The sequence below is a fragment of the Meles meles genome, chromosome 3 (assembly GCF_922984935.1).
Source record: "Meles meles chromosome 3, mMelMel3.1 paternal haplotype, whole genome shotgun sequence".
NCBI classification, from domain to species: Eukaryota; Metazoa; Chordata; class Mammalia; order Carnivora; family Mustelidae; genus Meles; species Meles meles.
The window spans coordinates 32,275,211-32,298,137 of record NC_060068.1 but is presented as its reverse complement, the minus strand read 5'-3'; the positions used below and the strand labels follow the sequence as shown (position 1 = coordinate 32,298,137).

Below are 22,927 nucleotides of genomic sequence, written 5' to 3'. Positions count from 1 at the left end.
TCCTGCTTTGTCAAAGATTATTTGACCATAGAGTTGAGGGTCCATATGTGGGCTCTCAGTTCTGTTCCACTGATTTGAGTGTCTGTTTTTGTGCTGTCTTGGTGACCACAGCTTTGTAATGTAGCTCGAAGTCAGGCAACATGATGTCCCCAGCTTTGTTTTTCTTCTCCAACATTTCCTTTGGCAATTGAGGGTCTTTCCTGGTTCCATATAAATTTTAGGATTGTTTGTTCCAACACTTTGAAAAATGCCCATGGAATTTGGATCAGGATGGCATGAAACAATAGATTGTTCTGGGCAGTATAGACATTTTAACAATGCTTATTTTTCTGATCCATGAGCATGGAATGTTTTCCCATCTTTTTGGGTCTTAAATTTCTTTCATAAGTATTCTGTAGTTTCTAGAATATAGATCCTTCACCTGTTGTGTGGGTTTATTCTGAGATATCATCTGGTTTTGCTGCTATTGTAAATGGAATTGATTCCCTAATTTCTCTTTCTACAGTTACATTGTTAGTGTATAGGAAAGCAACTGATTTCTGTGCACTGATTTTTGTATCCTGCCACATTACTGAATTGTTGTATGAGTTCCAGTAGTTTGGGAGTGGAGTCTTTTGGGTTTTCCACATAAAGCATCATGTCATCTGCGAAGAGAGTGAGTTTGACTTCTTCTTTGCCAATTTGAATACCTTTTATTTCTTTTTGTTGTCTGATGTTGCTAGGACTTCTATACTACATTGACCAATAATGGCGAGAGTGGGCATCCTTGTCATGTTCCTGATCTTAAGGAAATGCTCTCAACTTTCCCATTGAGGATGACATTCATTGTGGGCTTTTCATAGATGGTTTTTATGAAATTGAGGACTGTTCCCTCTATCCCTATATTCTGAAGAGTTTTAATCAGGAAAGGATGCTGTATTTTGTTGAATGCTTTTTCTGCATCAATTGAGAGGACCATGTGGTTCTTCTCTCCCCTCTTTTAATGTGTTCTATCATGCTGACTGAATTGAGAATGTTGAACCACCCTTGTATCCAAGGGTAAAATCCCATTTGGTCGTGATGAAAATCCTTTTAATGTCCTGTTGGATCCTATTAACTAGGATCTTGTTGAAAATTTTGGCATCCATATTCATCAGGGATATTGGTTTGAAATTCTTTTGATGGAGCTTTGCCTGGTTTGGGGATCTGGGTAATGCTGGCCTCAGAATGAGTCTGGAAGTTTTCCTTCTGTTTCTTTCTTTTCTTTTCTTTTTTTTTTAACATCTTCAGGAGGATAGGTATTATTTCTTCTTTGAATGTTTGGTAGAATTCCCCAGGAATCCATCAGGTACTGGACTCTTGTTTTTTGGGAGGTTTTGATTGACTGCTTCAGTTTTGTTACTGGTTATTGGTCTATTCAGGTTTACAGTTTCTTCCTGTTTTAGTCTTGGTAGTTTATAAGTTTCTAGGAAGGCATCCATTTCTTCTAGGTTGCTTAATTTATTGGCATATAGTTGGTAATAATTTCTGGTAATTGTGTCTATTTTCTTGGTGTTAGTAATGAGTAATAAGTTATTCATAATTTTATTAACTTGGGTCCTTTCTCTTTTCTTTTGGATAAGTGGTTTATTAATCTTTTCTTTCAAAGAACCAGCTTCTAATCTCATTGATCTGCTCTACTGTATCTCTGGTTTCTAACTCATTGATATCTGCTCTGATCTTAATTATTTCTCTTCTTGTACATGGCTTAGGCTTCATTTGTTTTGTTTGTTTGTTTGTTTGTTTCCCAGTTCTTTAAGGTGTGAAGTTAGTTAACGAATTTGTGATTTTTCTCTTTTTTTGACTGAGGCTTGGATGGTTGTGTAATTCCCCCTTAGGACTGCCTTTGCAGTATCCCATAGGTTTTGGACCAGTGTGTTTTCATTCTCACTGGTTTCCATGAACTGTTTGAGTTCTTCCTTTATCACCCCCTTTTTAAAATTTTTTAATTTTTTTTTCAGTGGCAGCTCCTGACACTACAGATTTTCCTCGGATTCATCTTGCCTGAGTTGTAGTTGATATTTTGGACTCTTTACATTCCCTCAACCGTCCCTCAAGAGAATGACTAGGAGGAGGAAGTCCCAACGAAGGAAAGAACCAGAGGCAATGGCCTGTGCCACAGACTTAATAAATACGCATCTAAGGAAGATGTCAGAAAAAGACTTCAGAATAACATTTATAAAGTCGCTATTTAGTCTTGAGAAAACTGTTAGCAACAGTTTAGAATCTATATTGGCAGAACGTAGAGCTCTTGTTGCTGACATTAAAAATGCTATGAAGGAGATGCCATCTCAACTGAATGTTGGATACTGAATGCCAGGGTAAATAGGAAAGAAGAACGAATTACAGATCTAGAAGATAAGCTGTTAGAAAGGAAGGAAATCAAGAATGATAGAGATAAACAACTACAAGCTCATGAGATCAGAAGTAGAGAGACCAGTGACTCCATGAAACATTCCAAAGTCAGAATTATTGGGATCCCTGAGGGGTTGGAGAGAGAGAGAGGATGAGGATGTATACTTGAGCAAACCATAGCTGAAAACTTACCTAATCTGGGGAAAAAAAGAAGGATCCATGTCCGAGAGGCAGAGAGGACCCCTCCCACGATCAATAAAAATAGACCAACACCCTGCTATATAATAGTAAAACTTGCTAATCTTAGAGTCAAGGCAGCTAGGGGGAAAAGATATCTTACCTATGGAGGGAGGAACATCAGAATAACATTAGACCTGTCCACAGAGACCTGGCAAGACATAATCAGGGTACTAAATGAGATGAACATGCAACCAAGAATACTTCATCGAGCAAGGCTCTCATTCAGAATGGATGAAGAGACAAAGAGCTTCTAGGACAGCAGAAAGTGAAAGGATATGTGACCACCAAGGCAGCTGGGGCGGGTGGGGGGGGGTGTTCTATAAAAGAAAAAAGACCCAAGAGTACTAATAGACCAGAAAGTAACAGAGATAACCTACAGAAACAGGGACTTCAGTGCCATATGATGGTACTAAATTCATATCTTTCAATAGTTACTCTCAACATAAACAGCCTGAAAAATGAAATGGCACACGGTTTCAGAATGGATAAAAAGACAGGACTCATCCATATGCTGCCTACAAGAGACTCATTCTGAACCTAAAGACACCTCCAGATTGAAAGGGGATGGAGAACCATTTATCATGCAAATGGACCTCAAAAGAAAGCTGGGTAGCAACTCTCATACAAGACAAATTGGATTTTTATTTTTATTTATTTATTTTTAAAGATTTTATTTATTTATTTGACAGATCACAAGTAGGCATAGCAGCAGGCAGAGAGAGAGAGGAGGAAGCAGGCTCCCTGCTGAGCAGAGAGCCCAATGCAGGACTCGATCCCAGGACCCCGAGATCATGACCTGAGCTGAAGGCAGAGGCTTTAACCCACTGAGCCACTCAGGCGCCCCAAATTGGATTATTAAACCAAAGCCTGTAGTAAGAGATGTAAAGGAACACTATTATCATACCTAAAGGGTCTATCCCACAGAAAAATCCAACATATCTGTGCCCCCAAGATGAGAGCAGCCAACTGATAACCAAAATAAAGAATCATATCAATAATAATACATTAATAGTAGGAGACCTCTCAGCAATGAACAGGTCATCTAAGCAGGAGATTAACAAAGAAACAAGAGCTTTGAATGGCACAGTGGACTAGATGGACTTTGAATATACGTACAGAACATTCCATCCTAAAATAACATAATACTCATTCTTGAATGCACGTGGAACTTCCTCCAGAATAGATAACATATTGGTCACAAATCAGGTGTCAACCAATACCAAAAGACTGAGATTATTCCCTGCATGTTATCAGACCACAGTACCTTGAAACTGGAACTCAGTCACAAGAAAAAAATTGGAAGGAATTGAAACACGTGGAAGTTAAAGAACATCCTACTAAAGAATGACTGGGTCAGCCAGGAAATTAAGGAAGAACTTAAGTCATGGAAGCTAATGAGAATAAAAGTACATCAGTCTGAACCTATGGGATATTGCAGAGGCTATCCTTTCAACAATGTGGCAGGATACAAATCGAAACCACAATGAGGTATCACCTTACACCCGTTAAAAAGGCAAAAATTAACAAGACAGGAAACAAGTGTTGGGAAGGATGTGGAGAAAGGGGAGTCCTCTTACACAGTTGGTGGGAATGCAAGCTGGTACAGCCACTCTGGAAAACAGGATGGAAGTTCCTCAAGACATTAAAAAGAGAGCTACCTTATGACCCAGCAATTGCACTACTAGGTATTTACCCCAAAGATACAGGTGTAGTAAGAAGGGGCACATGCACTCCAGTGTTCATAGCAGCAATGTCCACAATAACCAAACTTCAGAAGGAGCTGAGAGGTCCTTCAACAGATGAATGAATAAAAAAAAAAGATGTGATTCATACATACAATGGAATATTACTCAGCCATCAGAAAGAATGAATACCTACCATTTAAATCAACATGGTTGGAACTGGAGGGGATTATGCTAAGTCAAATAAGTCAAGCAGAGAAACAATTATATGGTTTCATTCATATGTAGACTATAAGGAATAGTGCAAAGAACCATAAGGGAAGGGATGGAAAACTGAAGGGGGAGAAATTGGGGAGGAAGATGAACCATGAGAGACTATGGACTCTGGGAAACAAATTGAAGGTTTGTTAAAAACCTTGTTAAAAACTGAAGGTCACTGGGTGATGGGCACTAAGGGCACATTTTGTGATGAACACTGGGTGCTACACGCAACTGGTAAATCATTGGACACTACTTCAAAAACTAATGATGTACTATACAGTGGCTAACTGAACATAAAAAAAAAAGTGAAAAAAAAATTACCTGCTGCTGAACTCTTAAGTGGGCTTCTCCAGCCTAATAAAGCTGATGTGAGTGGCACCTGGCTGGCTTGGTGGGAAGAGCATGCAACTCTTGATCTTGGGGTTATGAATTCAAGCCCTACCTTGAGTATAGAGATTGCTTAAAAATAAAATCTTAGAAAACCAAAGAAGCTGATGTGAGTTTCCATGGATACATTTTCTGAATGTCCTGTGAAAAATACACTGGCAGCTACCACCATTGCTAAGCTCCAGCCCCTGAGTACCCCCACTGCTGCCATTTTGCCAATGCCCTGAGAAAATGGCCTGATGCCATGGGTGTGCCAGGTCACCTGCTCTGATAACCCACAGCTCCAGGTTGGGTTCAGGAGAGAGCAAGCAGTCCTCCTGCAGATAGAAGCATGCCTTTGTTGCAGGGATGCCAAGGTTGCAAAGGGGCTTAAAATCAACCCTCACTTCTCTTCTGGTAAAGATCAGATGACCTTTATAACAATCTGAGGGAATATGAAGGAAGCCCCTTCCAGCTGGCACTTGAATTTCAGGAAGGGTAACTTAGAGAAGATAAATAGGTATTAAAGATTGGCGGGGGGGGGGGGGGGGCAGGCGATAACTGCATATACAATTTTTTTTAAGATTTTATTTACTTATTTGAGAGAGAATGAAGGAGAAAGCATGAGAGAGGAGAAGGTCAGAGGGAGAAGCAGACTCCCCAAGGAGCTGGGAGCCCGATGCGGGACTCGATCCCAGAAGTCCAGGATCATGACCTGAGCCGAAGGCAGTCGCTCAACTAATTGAGCCACCCAGGCGCCCTGCATAAACAATTAAAAAAAAATTTTTTTTAACATATAATGTATTATTAGCCCCAGGGGTACAGGTCTGTGAATCGCCAGGTTTACATTTCACAGCACTGACACATATACCTTCCCCAATGTCCATAACCCAACCACCCTCTCCCTTCCCCCCTCCCCCGGTATTAGAGATTCTTATATACCTAGGTATTCTTTAGAATGGGTATCTGCTATATGCCTTTTAAGTTTTACCAGTTCCTCCAAGATGCTCCCTCTAGCCTTCTCTCACCATCTTTTCCCTGTACATGTTACCCCTTGCTCTTTTCCTTCAGCCCTCCTTCCTGCCTGGGTTCGGTGCACCCCACCATCCTCCAGGGCAGGCAAGAATTTGCTTTTCAGCAGCCCCCTCTACCCTTGTTCTCCCCAGCTGCTTTTGCCATTCCATGTGTAAGGTAAAACTTGCATTCAGAGATGGCTAAGTATTCCAGCCCTGAAACACAGTTCCAGTTCTTGTTGCTCAAGATTTTCCCTCACGGCTCCTCGGGCTCAGTCAAGACCTCTGGGAAGTCTCCCAGACTGCATACTGGGAATTTGTTAGTTTCATAACAAACACTCCCAATAGATGCCCCACTGTAGGCAGGTCAGGCCTGGGTTTCAACTCCCTCCCTCTCCAAACATACAGCTCCGAGAACCACTAAATGAGAGATGGTGGGCTACTTTTCACCACAGGGTCCCAATCTCTTGATCCTATTCAAAGAGGAAGAGGACAGGAGATGGGAAGAGTTTCTTCTATGGCTCATCTACTGCAGGAAAGGAATATAACTGTAGGTAATGGGGATACAAAGATAACACCAGTGGGCACTGATCTAATTACGGATGTCAATAATAACTGGAATACCAACTTCACAACAACCCTAATGTGTGTGCTACTATCCTCTTTACTTTCCATATGGGGATATGGCAGCACAGTTGTTAAGAAAATAACCTAAGGGATCGAGCCCCGCATCGGGCTCTCTGCTCTGCGTACAGCCTGCTTCCTCCTCTCTCTCTCTCTCTCTCTCTCTCTCTCTCTCTCTGTCTGCCTCTCTGCCTACTTGTGATCTCTGTCTGTCAAATAAATAAATAAAATCTTAAAAAAAAAAAAAAAGAAAGAAAATAACCTAAGGCCACACAGAAAGTGACAGGTGGGGTGCTAACACACACTGGGACCAGCCTCGTGGAAGAATCTTCACATTGCGCCTGGACAGAGACCTGAAGGATAATTAGGGAGCTATATGGGGGGCGGGGGGGAAGCAGTGAGACAAAAGCCTTCCAGGTGGGAGAATATGCCCAAAGATAGAGGCAACAGCCTGGGATGAGTGTGTCAGACTTCCATTTCAGACAGATGGTTCTGCTGGCTTCAGGATGGACTGAAATGTTAAGAAACTTTCCGGCCATCCAGCCGGAAGCTGATGGGGTCAGGTCTAGGATGGCAAGAACAGAGATAGAGAAGGCTGCCTAGGTTTAAGCAGATAAAAATCAGCAGGACTTGATGGTTGCAGTTTGTTGGGCTGGTTCATTATTTATCCAGCAGCTATGTGAGAAGTACTTGCTGTATGTTTGGCACGATGATAGAGGAGCTGCATGTACAATGTTAACAGCCCATTTACCATCCTTGCTCTCTAGAACCTACTGTTCAAGTCTGGGCCCAGAGAGAGAGGAGGGATTCCAGTAGTGCAGGTGGTGTTCCTCAAACCAAACAGTGGCAAATTAATGAGGGGTCCAATCATACGAGTGGATCTTGAACAGCATTTTACTTAAGCAAAATAGAACATATCAGGGTGCATTGAATACCGTAAAGGAAATGACCATTTCCAGAAATTCTCTTTCTGTTATATATGTGCAAGTCTGTACTAGTTTAACGTGTGCAGTGCATTTCTTAGTGAGGGGCAAGCAAAAACAGAAAAAAACAGACCTTGTGAAACCTTGGGTTACGGATAACCACAGGCTTATACCTGAACTCCTTGAAGGGGCTGATCATGCCCTGCTCACGTTTTTGTTCCTATAAAGTAGATGGTAAATGGATGGGTTATGCGTGTGTACAATGAACGGAATTAAAATGAATGGGCAAGGGCGCCTGGGTGGCTCAGTGGGTTAAGTCTCTTCTCAGGTCTTGATCTCAGGGTTCTGGGATCGAGCCCTGCATCAGGCTTTGCTCCACAGGGAGCCTGCTTCCCCCTCTCCCTCTGCCTGCCTCTCTGCCTCCTTGTGATCTCTCTCTCTTTCAAATAAGTAGAATCTTTTTAAAAAATGAAATGAATGGGCAGCTGAGTGGATGGATGAACGGATTCACGCAAACGTGGGTAGACAGGCGAGTGGACGGTGAAGAGAAGCATTATCGATGAAGGCGAAACCGTCTAGAGAGTCAGCGCAGGGCATGCGGAGTTTGAGGTAACTGAGTGGTCATAGAGTAAAAGTCGCGGGTGAAAGCCGGCTAGGACGCCGAGGCTCCTCAGGCAGCAGTAAAAGGGTTAGCTAGTTTTGAGAAAAGGGAGGCACGCGAAGCCCCACGCGAGTCCCCCTGACCACAGTAACCGCGCGCCGCCGCAAGCCCCACCCCGCCGCGATTCTGCAGGCCACGCCCCCGAGCGCGACCTCCGAGAGGAGGGTGTTCTCACTTACCACCAAGATCTCTGGCTAGAAGGGCCGGAAGTGCACGAGAACGCGAGCTTGGCCGCTACACTCCCCCTCCTTCCGGCCGGTTTCTGGGTACTGGCTCCGCTGAGAGACTGCCGGGCCTTTTCTAGCCTACTAATTGAAGCGGCGCTAACGCGGCTCGGGGGCGTAAATAGATTCTTTTCCCACCTCTGCCTATTCTCACCAGTCTTTTCTTCTTCGGGCCGGCTGCATGGCCGGCCGCGCTCCCAGCTGTGGCGTCCCCTGCGGCATCATAGAGAATGTCGTCCTCCGTCGGCTCAGTCTACGCCTTCCCGAGTTGGGGAAGTGAGCGCCTACGTCATTCTCTGTCGCCTCGGGGTGGGTGAGGAGTGTCTACACCTGAGGACGCCGCCTCTGGGTCGGGCAAACCCGGAGGGAAGCGAGAAACGTGTCAGGATCTGGGTGTGCATTCTGAGCCTCAAAGGGAAGTGGAGGCTGCAGCCTGGACCCAAGGCTTTCGTTCCTTGAGCTGGGAAAAGCCTGCGGGAGGGGAGCCAGGCATCTTTTCGGGCCTGAGGAGGAAAAGCAGTGTTGAGAACAGCCTGGGGTCACAGGCGTAACTTGGGGGCAGACCCGCAAGCAGTCCCCCAGCTCCTCAGCTCCGAGCTGAGGCATCCACACCCACAGGCTGCACACTAAAATGGCTGGCAATGCCACGACTCCTAACCCCGTGCAGACCCTTCAGGAGGAAGCGGTGTGCGCCATCTGCCTGGATTACTTCAAGGATCCCGTGTCCATAGGCTGCGGGCACAACTTCTGCCGCGGGTGTGTGACCCAGCTGTGGGGCAAGGATGATGAGGAAGTCAGGGAAGTGGAGGTAGATGAATGGGAGGAGGACGAGGACGACGGCGTGGAGGGGGCCATCGGTGGATGGGACACCTCCATTCGAGAGGTTTTGTACCAGGGCAATGCCGATGAGGAGGTGTTCCAAGACCAAGAAGATGATGAACTCTGGGTTGGTGACAGCGGCGTCAGGGACAACATGGACTATGTGTGGGACCAGGAGGAAGAGGAGGAGGAGGACCGGGACTATTACCTGGAAGGCTTGAGACAGGACCTGAGAATTGACGTCTACCCAGAAGAGGAGATACTGGAAGAATACGACGAGGACGACCAAGAGCTGTATCCTGACACCCACCTGCATCCTCCAGTCCCTCCACGTCAGTTCACCTGCCCCCAGTGCCGAAAGAGCTTTACCCGTCGCAACTTTCGTCCCAACCTGCAGCTGGCCAACATGGTCCAGATAATTCGCCAGATGTGCCCCACTCCCTCTCGAGGAAGCTGGGGGAACGACCAGGGTATCTGCTCCAAACACCAGGAAGCCCTGAAGCTCTTCTGCGAGGTGGATGAAGAGGCCATCTGTGTGGTGTGCCGAGAATCCAGGAGCCACAAACAGCACAGCGTGGTGCCGTTGGAGGAGGTGGTGCAGGAGCATAAGGTGAGAGGCACAAGGAGGGAAAAGGGGATGAGGGCTTGAAGGGAGTGGAGAGAAAACAAGGGGAACTGGGAGAGATGGGTACTTGCTAGTTGAACCTCTTTTCTGTGAGAGATGAGGGCATAGCAGTGAAGATGGGCATAGGTAGGCAAATTGGCTTCCCCTGGGGAAGCTGAGCAAAGACACAACAGTCACCAGAAACATGCTACTGTTATTCCTTTTCAACCTCAGTATAGGTGACATATCCCTAGTACTTGATTTCCCTCTGTTGAGTCTTGAGTCTGTACCTAAGACTCCAGGACCCTTAACACATAGGAACAGAAAGCTTGTAGATAATAGACATTTGGGACCTCAGAGCACAATGTCAAAACAGATGACTGGAGAATAAACAAACATACAAAAACAAAAACAAAAACATAACTGGTATTGGTAGGCTGAAATGCCATGTTTGAGTCCTGGTCTAATTAAGTGGAACTGGCCACACCCCTTCCCAAAGTCTGAGATTGCTTCCTCACACTCGGTAAGGATGGATGTAGGGAAACAGTGGATAAAGGGAAAACAGTTTCCCTACAGAGGGAGGCAGAGGACATAAAAATGTTTTTAATCTTTTTTTAATGGATCAGAAGAAGCTTCATAAAAAATAAAATAGAAGAAGCTTCATGCCCTGATCACTCTCCTTTCCATATTTTATCACAGTGAAAGGAGTGAGGGATTTAGGATCAGATGACCTGGCTCTGCCACTTACTGTCTAATCTTGGGCAGGTCTCTATCTCTTAGTTATTTTTTCCTAGGCTTAAGATTAAGAGATCATGTATGTGAAAGTATTTTATAAACCATAAAGCACTGAACAGATGTCTTTTTTTTTTTTTTATTTTCCTCTAGCTTGTCTTCTTTTCTTTGGGTTCTGATTTGATTAATACATTGCTTTCCTGATCTGAGTATTACAGGGTTGTCTCAATGACAGCTGGAATATTGTCTTTCTTACCAAAAGCCTAGGTGAATGTGACTCGTAGCAGTACCCAAGGAAGGAGATGAGGATGTCTCAGGCCCATAAACGTTTTGTCCTGGATATTAGCAGCTGCTCATATCTTGGTGTACTTTATAGTTTATAAAATATCTCATGTTCTCCTAGAGTAGCGGTTTTCAAAATATGGGGATTGACCAATTAGTGGGTCTTAAAATAAATGGGTCATGACCAGCATTACTTTAATATTAAACAGAAAATATCAGAGTGCATGGAACACACTAAGGAAAACACTGTCTTTGGAAAATTTTATATGTACACGTCTGTATATTTCGTGTGAGAGTAAAACGTACTGCTTACTCTGGATTGCAGTCAACACTGTCCTGAGACATCATGTATTTGCTATTATCATTACCCTTCAACTTACAGTTACTGGTAAATGGACACATAAGACACAAATCTTAACTACAAATCACTGCTAATTTCATCATACAAACTTGACTTTACAGACAGATCCTAGCACCATGCTTTCCCCAGGGTAACAGAAGTTGCCGCTGGAGAAACTGTCCTTTACTTCTGGGTTTTAGCACACTGCCACTTATGTAAGGAGGTAACCTTTCAGTCCTCTGTTAGAATTTTCTGTAAGGATTCTGAAACCAAAATTTTAACTGAAAGCCAATTTAAACAGGAGAGATGGTCTTTTCAACCTGGGAAGCCAGAGAATACTCATTTGAAACTCAAGGGGTTACTTATAAAGCATACCAGTAAATATAAACACCAAACCAAGTAAAACAAATTGGAGATAATCCCTTTCAAAATATAGAGTATTTAAAAGGAAACTTACTTTTATTTTCAAACACATACCAGAATTTAGGTAGGTGGTGTTGCCACACATAGAATTACACCGAAGAGGTAAAAATTTTTTATGTATGTATAAACTTTTAGTAATTGATGACATTGTTTTGTTACTGCCTTTCATTGGTCAACATATACATTACAGGAGCATAACTTAGAATTTTACCAAATAAACTCTCATAATAATAGTTTACATAATAAACCATTTTTGTATGTGGTTTATTTAATATTATGCATTACCCTTCACACAGTTCTCCTTAGAGTGTATTCTTGACAGCTACCAATTCAATACATTTTTTATCTACTTTGGAGGTAAGCAAGCTTTTTAGTTTTAGGGACTGAATAGGGTGTTGTCACTCACAGACTCAAGGACTAGTCAGTGATTTTTACGAATAGGAGAGAAAGGCATTCTCTCCCTCCACAAATTTTATTAGCACTGCAGATATGGGGAGAGTTATAGTTTATAAAATTGTATCGTTTATAAAATTAGTATTGAGAAATAAAGAAGAAATAAAGTTGGAAAGAACTCCTTGGCTGGTGGGAGTACAAAGACAGAACAAGAAGCGTTCAGAGTAAGGCCTATAATTAATGAAGTTGGACAGGTTGGGTAGCTACATATGTTCACTGCAGGTATGGTGCTATTTATACTGCTATTTTTATAACATATCCAAGAAAGTTGTATTGTTTTGAGGTCAATGTTCATTTAAAGTTTAATTTTGTATAAAAAGAGGGTTTTTAGTTCTGAAAGCTTACTTATTTACATCTTCCATTTTGTCCATCCCATGAGTTAGAGTTCATCTTGACTCTTCAAGCTAGAATCAGAGGATTATGAAAGTAAGATCATTTAGATTTGACCAAGGGCGCCATTAAATGGTGTCAGGTTTTAGACGGCAGATGGGTGTATAAAAAGGAAATGAACAAAGATTTCACTTTTTGGGGTTCAGGCATAACTGGATGCCTATATTGCTCTGCCACCCAGCTGCCGCCGATAAAATCACTCATCGTTCTCCAAGAGGGACCAGATGCTTCTATCATCAGTACTCCTTTTTCTGTTTTCTCCTTTGAGGTAGCTAAAGATGGCAGCCAAAAATTTTTCTGAGGCTTTTATCAAGTATATATTCACATTAAGACGCAGAAGATAGGGTCAACTTCTTCAGTTGAGTTACCTGAAAATGTTGGCCAGTGACACCATGCCAAACACTGTTAAATTTATGCTATAAAAACATTGAAGTATTCTGCAAAGCACAATTCTCTGCAGCTTTAAGATTGGACAGTATTGGAATATTAACAGCAATCTTCAAAGGCTATGAAAGCATAAATATTAAATAGCCCTTTTAATTGCAAAGGAGAAAAAAATGGAGAAACTTGTGAAGCCTTGCATTCCAAGTGTTGCCGCAACTTTAAGAGGAAACTGAGGAATTCCAGACTTTCTTCATCTACTTCCTGCAGTCTTAACTCTGGATGGATGACTGAGTATATCAAACTTCAAGTTTTAAAAACTTCAGCTCATCCTTCTTTGCTTAGTTGAGAAGAATCTGATAAAAATGTGCTTTGCTTATGTTTAAAATATGCTTTAAAAACTGTGGGTGTGCTGGTTTCACAAGCCTAATACTTGACCACTAAAGACAGTATTTTTGAAGCTGTACAAAATGAACTGAGTTGGAAGAAAAATTTAATATTATAAGGGTATACATTACAGTAGTGTTTTAGATCTGGGTTTTTGGCAAAACTGAAGAAAACTGTGCTTAAGATGTACTATAGCAATCACCACCAAGCATCTACTTCCATCAGCTGGCCCATAATCTACTGGAAATCTTCACCTTGCTGTCAGTGGAACCTTTGTGAAAAACAGTAGATTTGATTCCAGTTTGCCTTGATTTTTGAAGATCTGTTGAGAATCCTGTTGAGTATTTTCTGTTACATACTGAGGTTCCTTGGTTGTCAAAGAACTGTATTCAGCTGAATTTATGGACAGAATGATTTTGGAACACCAATGCAGAACACCTCTGATTTTGGAATACCACCTAAAGAGAATCTGTACTTATAAAAAAAAATTAAAACTTTCAGCAGAATTTAATGCACTGAAGCCTAAAATACACTGACCGTGAAATGTAAGAAGGCGAGCACCAATAATCCCTGCTTGTTTTGAAATAGTTGAAGCAAAACTTAACCAAAAACCCAGCTACACATAGCAAACTCGTACTAAAAATGTCTAATTTGCTTGGCCATTAAGGACTAGATTCATATTATTTCAAGAAAAAAGCATGAAATGTCCAGAACTATTTTGGGTGATTGTTCTTGATGTTTTTCTTAAAACCTACCTGTGGTAACTTTTGGAAAGAATGTTTTCACTGATATTTGGTCCTCACTGACAGCACTTCAACAGGAGTATGTAGAACTCAAAGACTGATTGTTTTGACTAGAAATTTCCAGATAAATATTCTAGAGAAACTGAGATGTAAAATGTCTAAACAGATTAAAAGAATTTATTCCATTTTCTCTTTACATCTTAAAAGCTTTCTGGGGGGAGGGGGTATATCTAGCTCTGGAAAGAAAACAGTACCAGAGTATTGTTAAAGCAGCTTGTGTTTTGTTACATCTTCTACACCACCCAGGAAAGAAAAGTTAAGGCTTAACAGTGACATGGTTATCACATCATCTGAATAAATTTTGGCTTCCAAAATTACTGTTGCTTTGATTTTTAGTCACGATACTTAATTGCGAAATTTTAAATAACGCTGAAGGAGGGGGAGTGTGAGATTTTTAGGTATATGGAAAGTAGAGCTATGGGTTACAAAAACGTTTAGAAAAACTGGTATATCCATATTCACCAGATACTCATCTGTTTATTGAATGTTTTCCCTACTAGGTTCAGCTGCTGACTGCTGTATCACAAGTCAGACTGTTTAAACTTGCTCCTCGCTACTCCTGTGGCTGTACCTGGGACCTCATCTTTATACAGACTTGCTACACATCTGAAATCCTCATCTCCAGTTGCACTATGACCTTAGCTCTTAGCCTTCTAGTGCAGTCAAACACACTCCAGTTATACCTGCCCTTCAGTTTTATGGAGACCACAGTTTCACTGACTCCTTATTTTTTTCCTTCCCAATTTAATAGACTCTTGCCAGTCTTAATTATTACCCACTGAGTCTGGACCTCATGAATAGTCGTGACTTTAAGAACTGATCCACACTATAGTCTAGACCAGTGTTTCTCAATTTCAGCACTACTGACATTTTGAGTAAGATAATTATTTTGGGGGGAGAGAAGCTGTCCTGTGCACTGTAGGATGCCTGGCAGCATCCCTGGACTCTACCCACCAGATGTAAGTAGCACCCAGTTGTGAAAACCACAAATGTTTCCCAACATTTCCAAATGTCTTGTGGAGAGGAGAGAAGCAAAATCATCCGTGGTTGAGAACTAATGGTCTCTACTCAGGGAAAGTGGTCAAATCACAGATGTGCCATTACCAGATTTACTTATGCCCTATAGCCTGTGACCGACCTAGGTGTTTAAGTGTTCAGTGGAAGAATAGCTCCACCTAGCTAGAACATTATTAAACAGTCTTAGCAGATTAACTGATAGGACTCCTACTTCTTCCAGCTCTTGGCAAGCAGATGGCAGAGTCAGCAAACCTTTTTTTAAACCAGAGCTGCTTCTGTCACTGCCATTTGGGAGAACAAGGGCTATGACAGATAAAGCAGTATGTGAAATGAAGATCTAGAAATGATTAATAAGGCAATCAATCACTTCAGCAAACATCAGTTTCGGCAGGGCCATAGGACAGATTGTTGTTTTGTTTTGTTTTTTAAGATTTTATTTATATATTTGACAGAGATCAGAAGTAGGCAAAGAGGCAGGCAGAGAAAGATAGGGGGAAGCAGGCTCCCCACTGAGCAGAGAGCCCAATGTGGGGCTCGATCCCAGGACCCTGAGATCATGACCTGAGCAGAAAGCTGAGGCTTAACCCACTGAGCCACACAGGCGCACCATTTTTGCTTTGGTTTTTAAGTATTATGCAGAACTTATAAAACCAGAACCTGTCTGCTCCTGTTGGTTGTGTATGGCCCTGGATTAATACAATATAACATCAGCTCCTAAAACACTTCCTTAAAACCTAGTCTCTTCTGCCACTGGCCATCAACCTCTGGCCCCTATGCCATGCCTCCAGAAATCTTTATAGGACCTGGAGATTCTATGCTATTCCCCACCCACAATCCCTGACCCACCCCAACCCCGGAAAGTTATCCTGTAACAGTGAAGTTATTACAAATATTTATCAACTGATAAAAAACAGGATAACAAAAAGGGGGACACAAGACCACCTACTGTACCAGGTCTAAAAGGACTTTGCAACAGTGGAAGTGTTCTGAATCTGTGCTGTTTGACATAGTAGATATCACCAGCTACCTTGAGCTTGAGCTCTTGAAATGTGTCTAGTCCAACTCAGGAATTGAATTTTTAATTCTATTTAATTTTAATTAAGTTGAAATAGCCATACATGGCTAGTGGCTGTCAAATCACAATGAATTGTATAGTTCCACAGAAAGAAGGCAGGTTGAATTCTGATCCTTTCTAGGACTCTCAGGAGTAGAAGCAAGTCCAAAGGGATGATGAAAAAGTGAGACAACTCTTTGCCCAATCAAGAGATGTAGGCTCAAAGATATTTTTGGGCATGGAAGAAAATATTTAAAAGAAGGCCTTCTTGTATTTTCTAAAATCTGACTAAAACAGTCTTTTTTTTTTTTTAAAGATTTTATTTAATCTCTGTCAAGTAAGATCTCTGAAGAGAGAGATCACAAGTAGGCAGAGAGACAAGGAGAGAGGGAGGGGGAAGCAGGCTCCCAGCTGAGCAGAGAGCTTGATGAGGGGCTCCATCCCAGGCCCCTGGGATTATGACCTGAGCCAAAAGCAGACACTTAACCCATTGAGCCACCCAAGCGCCCCTGACTAAAACAGTCTTGAACAGTTCCACTTGTGATTCATGTGGATCACATGTGAGAAATGTGATAGGGGAGAACTCTAATAGGAAGTAGGTAAAACACAAACTGCGTTAGCCTCTTCCCAAAAAAAAGCCAGGAATAGGGCCTCAAAATAGGAGGAATGTAAGAATAAATAAGGTTTTATTTGGTGCCTGACTTTTTGACAATGGGATGTGGGGTAAAACCTAGCATTAAAGGAGGTAAGTGGGTTCTTCCCTTTCTCCTCTCACACCCAGATCCTGACAGAGGGTGGTAAAGAGATCAAGGAGTCCTAGAAGGAAAAGTAGTGTATTGGCAGTGATAATGAGAAAAAAAAGAAGTGAGAGGTTTTAGGAATAACAGGGCTGCAAAGGAGGAGACTGTGAGAGCTAAAAGTGGTGACAAATTTAACTTTTAATCATAGTCTTCCCCTACAACCAGAGTCCTTAGAGCAAGCAGTATGGGTACCCTGGTCAGGGGGAAATAGCTTATCTTGGCACGTAAGAAGTTGAAGATGTGACAGTAGACCAGCAAAGAAGGAAGGAAATGGCCCTCCAAGTTACTACTCTTCTCCCCACCTCTATCCCTCCAAAAGAAGGAGGAAAATGACCTTAAGTAGATTTGAATTTAAAACAGCCTTAAAAAAAAACAGGGAGGGGCTTATTCTTATTCTTCCATAGCTTAGGCCTTCCTAATACTTTACCCCATCCTAAAGGACTCAGATGCAGAATTCATCAGAGATTTGACTGACAATTCCACTTGGTACCAAAGCAGGGCTCCACAAAAATAAAAGACCAAGGCCACCTGCAAGAGGATCCCTGGAGGTCACACCCCCTTTTTGTCTGCCATTCCCTAAGCACATAGATTTCTCTCTTTCCCCCCACCAGCAAAGGATGCAATTTCTCAGCAAGCTCTGGCGATTTAACCCAAGTATGAGCGTGAAGGACTGTTTTCTCTTCAGCCCTTTTGTGGTAAGCTAGCCAGCCTCAAAGTTCCATTTCAACATACCCTACTTCTTACCAAATTCTCTTCCAGGTAAAAAGCTGAAAAAAGACACCTTGGGTCACCTTCTGTTTCTCCCTACCACCTAATGGTGTTTTAAATCCTTTAACAAGCCAGAGGCTTGCCTTCTCCTAACATGTTTATAATTCTGCCTGGACTACAGCCCAGACCTGCCTGGATCATGACCACTTCCACAACCTCTGACTGCGTATCTGCTGAAGCATCTAGGGCCTGGGGAATCCCACAGTCCCATCTCCCAGGGAAAACCCAACAGAATGCCTTAGATGCTTTCTAGGGGACTGTTAGACCTCAGATTTCTGCCTAAAGTGGACACTAAATATTTATCAAGACACATAAAGAAATGATATGTGCTTTTTTATAACATCTGTTCCTGGCAGTGATTTACTATCACATCCCTACCTCTCACCAGGAATAATGGAATAGAACCTACAATAAGAACAGAACTTCCCATGTTGCCTTCCAACCTTTTTGAGCTTAATTCTTTAGGCCTCAATCATGAAACAGTTTCTATAATCAGAGCCCAATTCTAGATCCTGGAGTGAAGAAGGTGGGATAGGGAGGAGAGAGATGGATTAGAGATGTTGACTTGATCACTCATATGGTCAATGGAAAGTCCTTTTATAGGACTCTCATGACCCTCCTACAGACCCTCCTGTCCAGCTTCTAAATTCTTGTGTCTAGTCTCATTCTTCCAACCTACCCTCCATTCTGACAACAAATGACTGTCAGCAAAATCAAGTCTAGGCAGGAGAAGGATTAGACAATCCTAAAGAGACAATTAGAGGCTTCAGGACAAAATTCCTTTCTAGTCAACTCCTTCCTGATAGGGGCTCCCCGACCACCTTGGGTTTCACTCTCTCCTAGCTTTCCATTTGAAACCATCTCCCAAACCTCTGCATGCAAACCACTCTAACACCTCTTCCCCATGGTGATCCCTCTGCCTGGAACACCCTTTAACTACCTGCCCTTAACTACTTAGTCTATGAGGCTAGTCACCAAAACTAGAATCTTCCACAACCAAACCCTCTACCAGAGGATGCAGCCAGCCCAAACAGACCATCAGTCCCTGACCTCAGGGCACCGAGGAAAAGCCCTGAGGGATTCAAATAAGGGCAAACAGAGCTAAGAGCTATGAAGGCCCCAAACACCATCACTATGAGGGCAGGAAACAAGGAGCCTAACCTAGACTTGAAGGTCACAGAGGGTTTCCTTGAGGCAGCAACCTGAGTTGAGACCTCAAGGAAGCTTAGATTAACGAAGAAAAGTGAGGGTGGGATATGGTGGGCTTCCAGGCAGAACAATGTGTGCGTTCTGAGAGAACTGACAGATGGAGAAGCGGAGGGTCAGTGTACCCACAAAAGGAATACGGTGCATGCCAATGCCAACCACACAATCTGTGGAGGAACAGCAAAATGAAGGGAAGCCACTTGCTTTAGCTGACAGAAGCCCTCTGGTCTTGGCCACACCCCTTTCCCAAGCCCCTTACCTATCTCCCACAATAGTCCTCACCACCTCATTGAAGGGAAGACCTGTTTCACCTCCTGAACACTGGCAGGAGGGAATAGAGGCCTCTGTTCCTAGAAGAGAGATCATAGGCCTCTAGCAGGGAAACCAGAGGGACTTCTTCCAGCTGTGTCGATCTTAGGGATTGCCAGCAGAAAAGGAATGGTGAGACAGACATCCTTAGAAATTTCTCCTTTGTTTACCTTGTCTGGCAAGTGAAGGTGGTGCCAATGGGGGCATGGGAGAAAACAGGCAGCCCAGGAGATGGGACCAGAAGTGGGTAGGGAACTTACCAGAGGGGTGGCCTGAGGAGCAGAACAACTAGGCAGAGTAACTTTCCCCAATTTCTCCCAAGGTCAGGTGGGGCCCTCCAGCAGGTTTCCACCTCCGAGAGGCCAGATCAAAGACACCTGGAAGAAAAAGGCCCTGAGGCCCCCACCGATGCCTACAGAGGCAGCCGACTGTTGTGGGAAGTGTGAAGCTTATTCCTAAGATGCATCCAGCAGCTGAGATGAGTCCTCCCTCTGGAAGGGGCCAGGCTTGAGGAGAGAGTAGTCCAGGTGGGCCCATATGCCTAGCAGGGAGCCAGGGGGCCGAGAGGGAAGCAGGCATGTGTGGGGCTCAACTCCAACTTGGGCTGAGAGGGGAAGGCTGCCGCTGCACCCCATCTCTACACCTAGCTACACCAAAGTGTCCTGAGAGTCAGGGCCAGGCCTCCCTCCATTCAGGAGTGCCCCTCAGTGGTTTTATGGCTTGCCGGCATCCTCTCTAAGAGAAGAGAAGCCAGGCAGTGATTGGAGGGAACTTTGAGGTAGAAAGCCCAATCCTGTGGTCTGGTTGTTCAGGAAGTCTACTACACTCCATTTCTCCCTCTCCTCCGCTGGCATTGCCAGATCGGTGCTGGTGGGCTCCAAGGCAAAACTCGAATTCCTCCCTAGGCCTTGGCCCAGCAGGAGGGGGAGCTACCAGAACTGTCTCAAAGAGTAAAGGGCCGGTGTAGGGAGGGGCCCGCAGAATTGCTGGAGGCCAAAGACAACTACAGAAATCTTGGTCTGGTGTTGGCAGCCCAAGGGGAGGACTTGGGGAAGGGCCTCCCCGACACCCCACCCCCACCCCACCCCCGCAGAAGGGGCCTAGGGAGGGCTAGCCTGGGAACCGACCGGTCCCAAGAGGTGGCGTTTTTAAGCAAGCCTGAGAGACTTGGAGGCTCATGTTAAACCTGTACTCCCGGGCGCCTGGGTGGCTCAGTGGGTTAAAGCCTCTGCCTTCAGCTCAGGTCATGATCCCAGGGTCCTGGGATCGAGCCCCACATTGGGCTCTCTGCTCAGTGGGGAGCCTGCTTCCCCCTCTCTCTCTCTCTACCTGGCCTACTTGTGATCTCTCTCTCTGTCAAATAAAGTCTTAAAAAAAAAAAACAAAACAAAACCTGTACTCCTGCGGATGCCTGGGTGGCTCACTCAGTTAAGCATTGGCCTTCGGCTCAGGTCATGATCCCACATGAGTTCTTTCTCAGCACAGAGCCTGCTTCTCTCTCTGCCTGCCATTCCCCCTGCTTGTGCTCTCTCTGTGATAGGCAGACAGACAGACAAACAAAACAAACCTGTACTCCTGACCCTACCTCAGGGACCTTGATTCCACAAGGGCTCCCTCGCAAAATTCAAGAAAACAGAGAGCCAAATAAGATTTCTCCGGGGATGAAGGGAGGAGGAAATATATGACTAAGCAATGATCTCTTTAGAGTGTGGATAGGAGATGAAGAACATGTATGTGTTCTTGAACTGAAAGCATATCCTCTGCATATATAGGCCAACAGCCAGGGGAGTGTTTGAGCTGTTCATCTGCACCGGAAGATGCGTGAAATCTCTCACCCCGCCATTTGTCCCAACCGCCCAGAGTACTTGGCATGACCTGAGCTATGAACAGCAAGCTGGATATCGGTGTGGGTGTCCCATGACCACAGGACAAACAAATTATGGGTGTGAGTTGGGGTCCAGTTCGAGTTCAGTGTTGGAAAAGAGAAAAGGCAGCTAATTGGGGGTATTATGGAGACAGGTAACAGGGACCCCTGAAACAAAGGACCGCACCCTGAGAAGCCATGGCCCTTCGCCAAGCCTGCTGGCCCTCTGTCAACTGCTCCTCACCTCCATCTCACTGTTTGGTTTTCCGCAGCTCCAACACTCCAGCTCAGGACTTTTGGCACTGACTCCTTCTCCCCTCCCCTGCCCCTGCCATAAGAGTTCTCTTATGAAATCTTATCTTCTCATATATCCACAGGGCTGTCTCCTACTTCTTTCTCTCATTGCTCCAATTTCCCTCTCAGTCTCCTATCCACTCACCCCAGCACATGTAAACTCCAAGAAAACCGGCTCCTCACCATCTTTTTTTTTTTTTTTAAAGATTTTTTTATTTATTTAGTTGACAGAGAGAGATCACAAACAGCAGAGAAGCAGGCAGAGAGAGAAAGAGAGGGAAGCAGGCTCCCCGCTGAGCAGAGAGCCCGATGTGGGACTCGATCCCAGGACCCTGAGATCATGACCTGAACCGAAGGCAGCGCTTAACCCACTGAGCCACTCAGGCGCCCCCGGCTCCTCACCATCTTGATCACAGCTGTATCCCGCAAGACTTAAAACAGAACCTGGCACCCAAGAGGTGCTAGGAAGTTTAAGTTTGCCTGTATTCATTCTGCCAGGCATTGTTCTGGGCATTTTACCTACCTTAATTCATTTACTCTCCTCAACACCATTTTTGGTGGGTAATATTATTTCCAACCTCCTTTCACAAATGTGAAACTTAACACGTGTTACAAACAGAAAATAAATACTTACGTATAATCCCCCCTTATTTTGCACAGATGACAGCGACTGCTATCACTCTGGTCTATGCATCTTCCTCTTAAGAAAAATTTGTGACAAGGGCGCCGTCTACCAGCATCGTCTCTTAACAGCAAGGATGTGCGGTAGTGGAAGGCACCACATATTCACGTACCACGCGGTTATATGGGAGGCCGGTAAGCAGCCTGGGAGCCATGTTCCACTGCTTCCCAGTCTGAGGGGATACGACTGGACCCCCAGACCCGCTGACCTTTCTTTGAGGTGGTGAAGCTCAGAGCCGGCTTTCTACCCGAGTCCCCAGTAGTCAGAGCCCGGATGTCTTTCCTCTCCTTTCTGTTTCTGCGACGGCTCTCCGCACTCCTGCCCCGGCGAGAGCTGGGTGGCCGACAAGGAGCCTGCAAGCCAGTTTTTCGTTCCTCCCCGGTTTTCCGCTCCGTAACCCATTCGCGCCTGAACCTCTGCCTGCACTAACTCCTTCGGGACAGGGAGTGGCTTAGCCAATTTCCTCGGAGCAAAAACCTCCTGAGGGAGCAGCCGCCCTCTGCGATGGAAACCTGTCAGGGCTTAACAGTTCACCTGAGCAGTGCACTTTAAAGACCGGGCACCACATTTCTCATATTGCTCGCCCTTCCTCGCAGTTCTCACCTCGAAATGAAGCCAAGCAGCAAGCGGAAAGGGCGGCGCTCGCGCTGTGCCACGTAGGGGCAGTGAAGGCGCCGGGCGATCCTTCCGGGAACGTGCCGTGCACTTCGGCTCTTCCCTTTCTTACACACCGTACCCCAGTGGACGTTTGAGGGCCTTTTTAAACACTTGGTAGAGTTGGTTTCAGCATGCTTTTGTATAGCACTGCCAAACAATGTTGCGTCGCAGAGGGGACCATGAAGTTTTGTCATTTCAACTCGCCCTTTAACCTACGTGGCGCCGCCATCTTAAGCAGAAGTGAACGACGGGGGCCGCCATTTTTGTTCGAACGGGAGGGTATTTCCGGTTCCGG

At 44.4% G+C, this 22,927-nt stretch overlaps 1 protein-coding gene across 7 annotated transcripts; it reads left to right on the top strand.

The window, feature by feature from the left end:
- The first annotated feature begins 8,322 nt into the window (after positions 1-8,322).
- On the top strand, positions 8,323-22,818 carry TRIM52 (tripartite motif containing 52). Of its 7 annotated transcripts, none has more exons than XR_006817732.1 (3): positions 8,323-9,796; positions 14,482-14,940; positions 21,954-22,056. XR_006817732.1 is itself a non-coding variant. In XM_045999992.1 (3 exons), exons 1-3 carry the CDS (start codon positions 8,999-9,001, stop codon positions 21,996-21,998), a joined length of 927 nt encoding a protein of 308 aa, XP_045855948.1. In that variant the 5' UTR covers positions 8,325-8,998; the 3' UTR covers positions 21,999-22,019. The 7 variants fall into 7 exon arrangements, 6 of the variants coding, with proteins under 6 accessions (XP_045855946.1, XP_045855948.1, XP_045855949.1 ...); XM_045999992.1 differs by lacking the exon at positions 14,482-14,940 and adding an exon at positions 17,464-17,547 and having other exon boundaries at positions 8,325-9,796; positions 21,954-22,019; XM_045999990.1 differs by lacking the exon at positions 21,954-22,056 and having other exon boundaries at positions 14,482-15,477.
- The last annotated feature ends 109 nt before the right edge of the window (positions 22,819-22,927 follow it).

Bases quoted from the DNA above. Each gene is read 5' to 3' on its own strand.
- TRIM52 (XM_045999990.1), top strand. From the start codon at position 8,999: ATGGCTGGCAATGCCACGACTCCTAACCCCGTGCAGACCCTTCAGGAG. The intron at 9,797-14,481 runs GTGAGAGGCACA...TTTCCCTACTAG, and splicing joins AGGTGGTGCAGGAGCATAAG to GTTCAGCTGCTGACTGCTGT.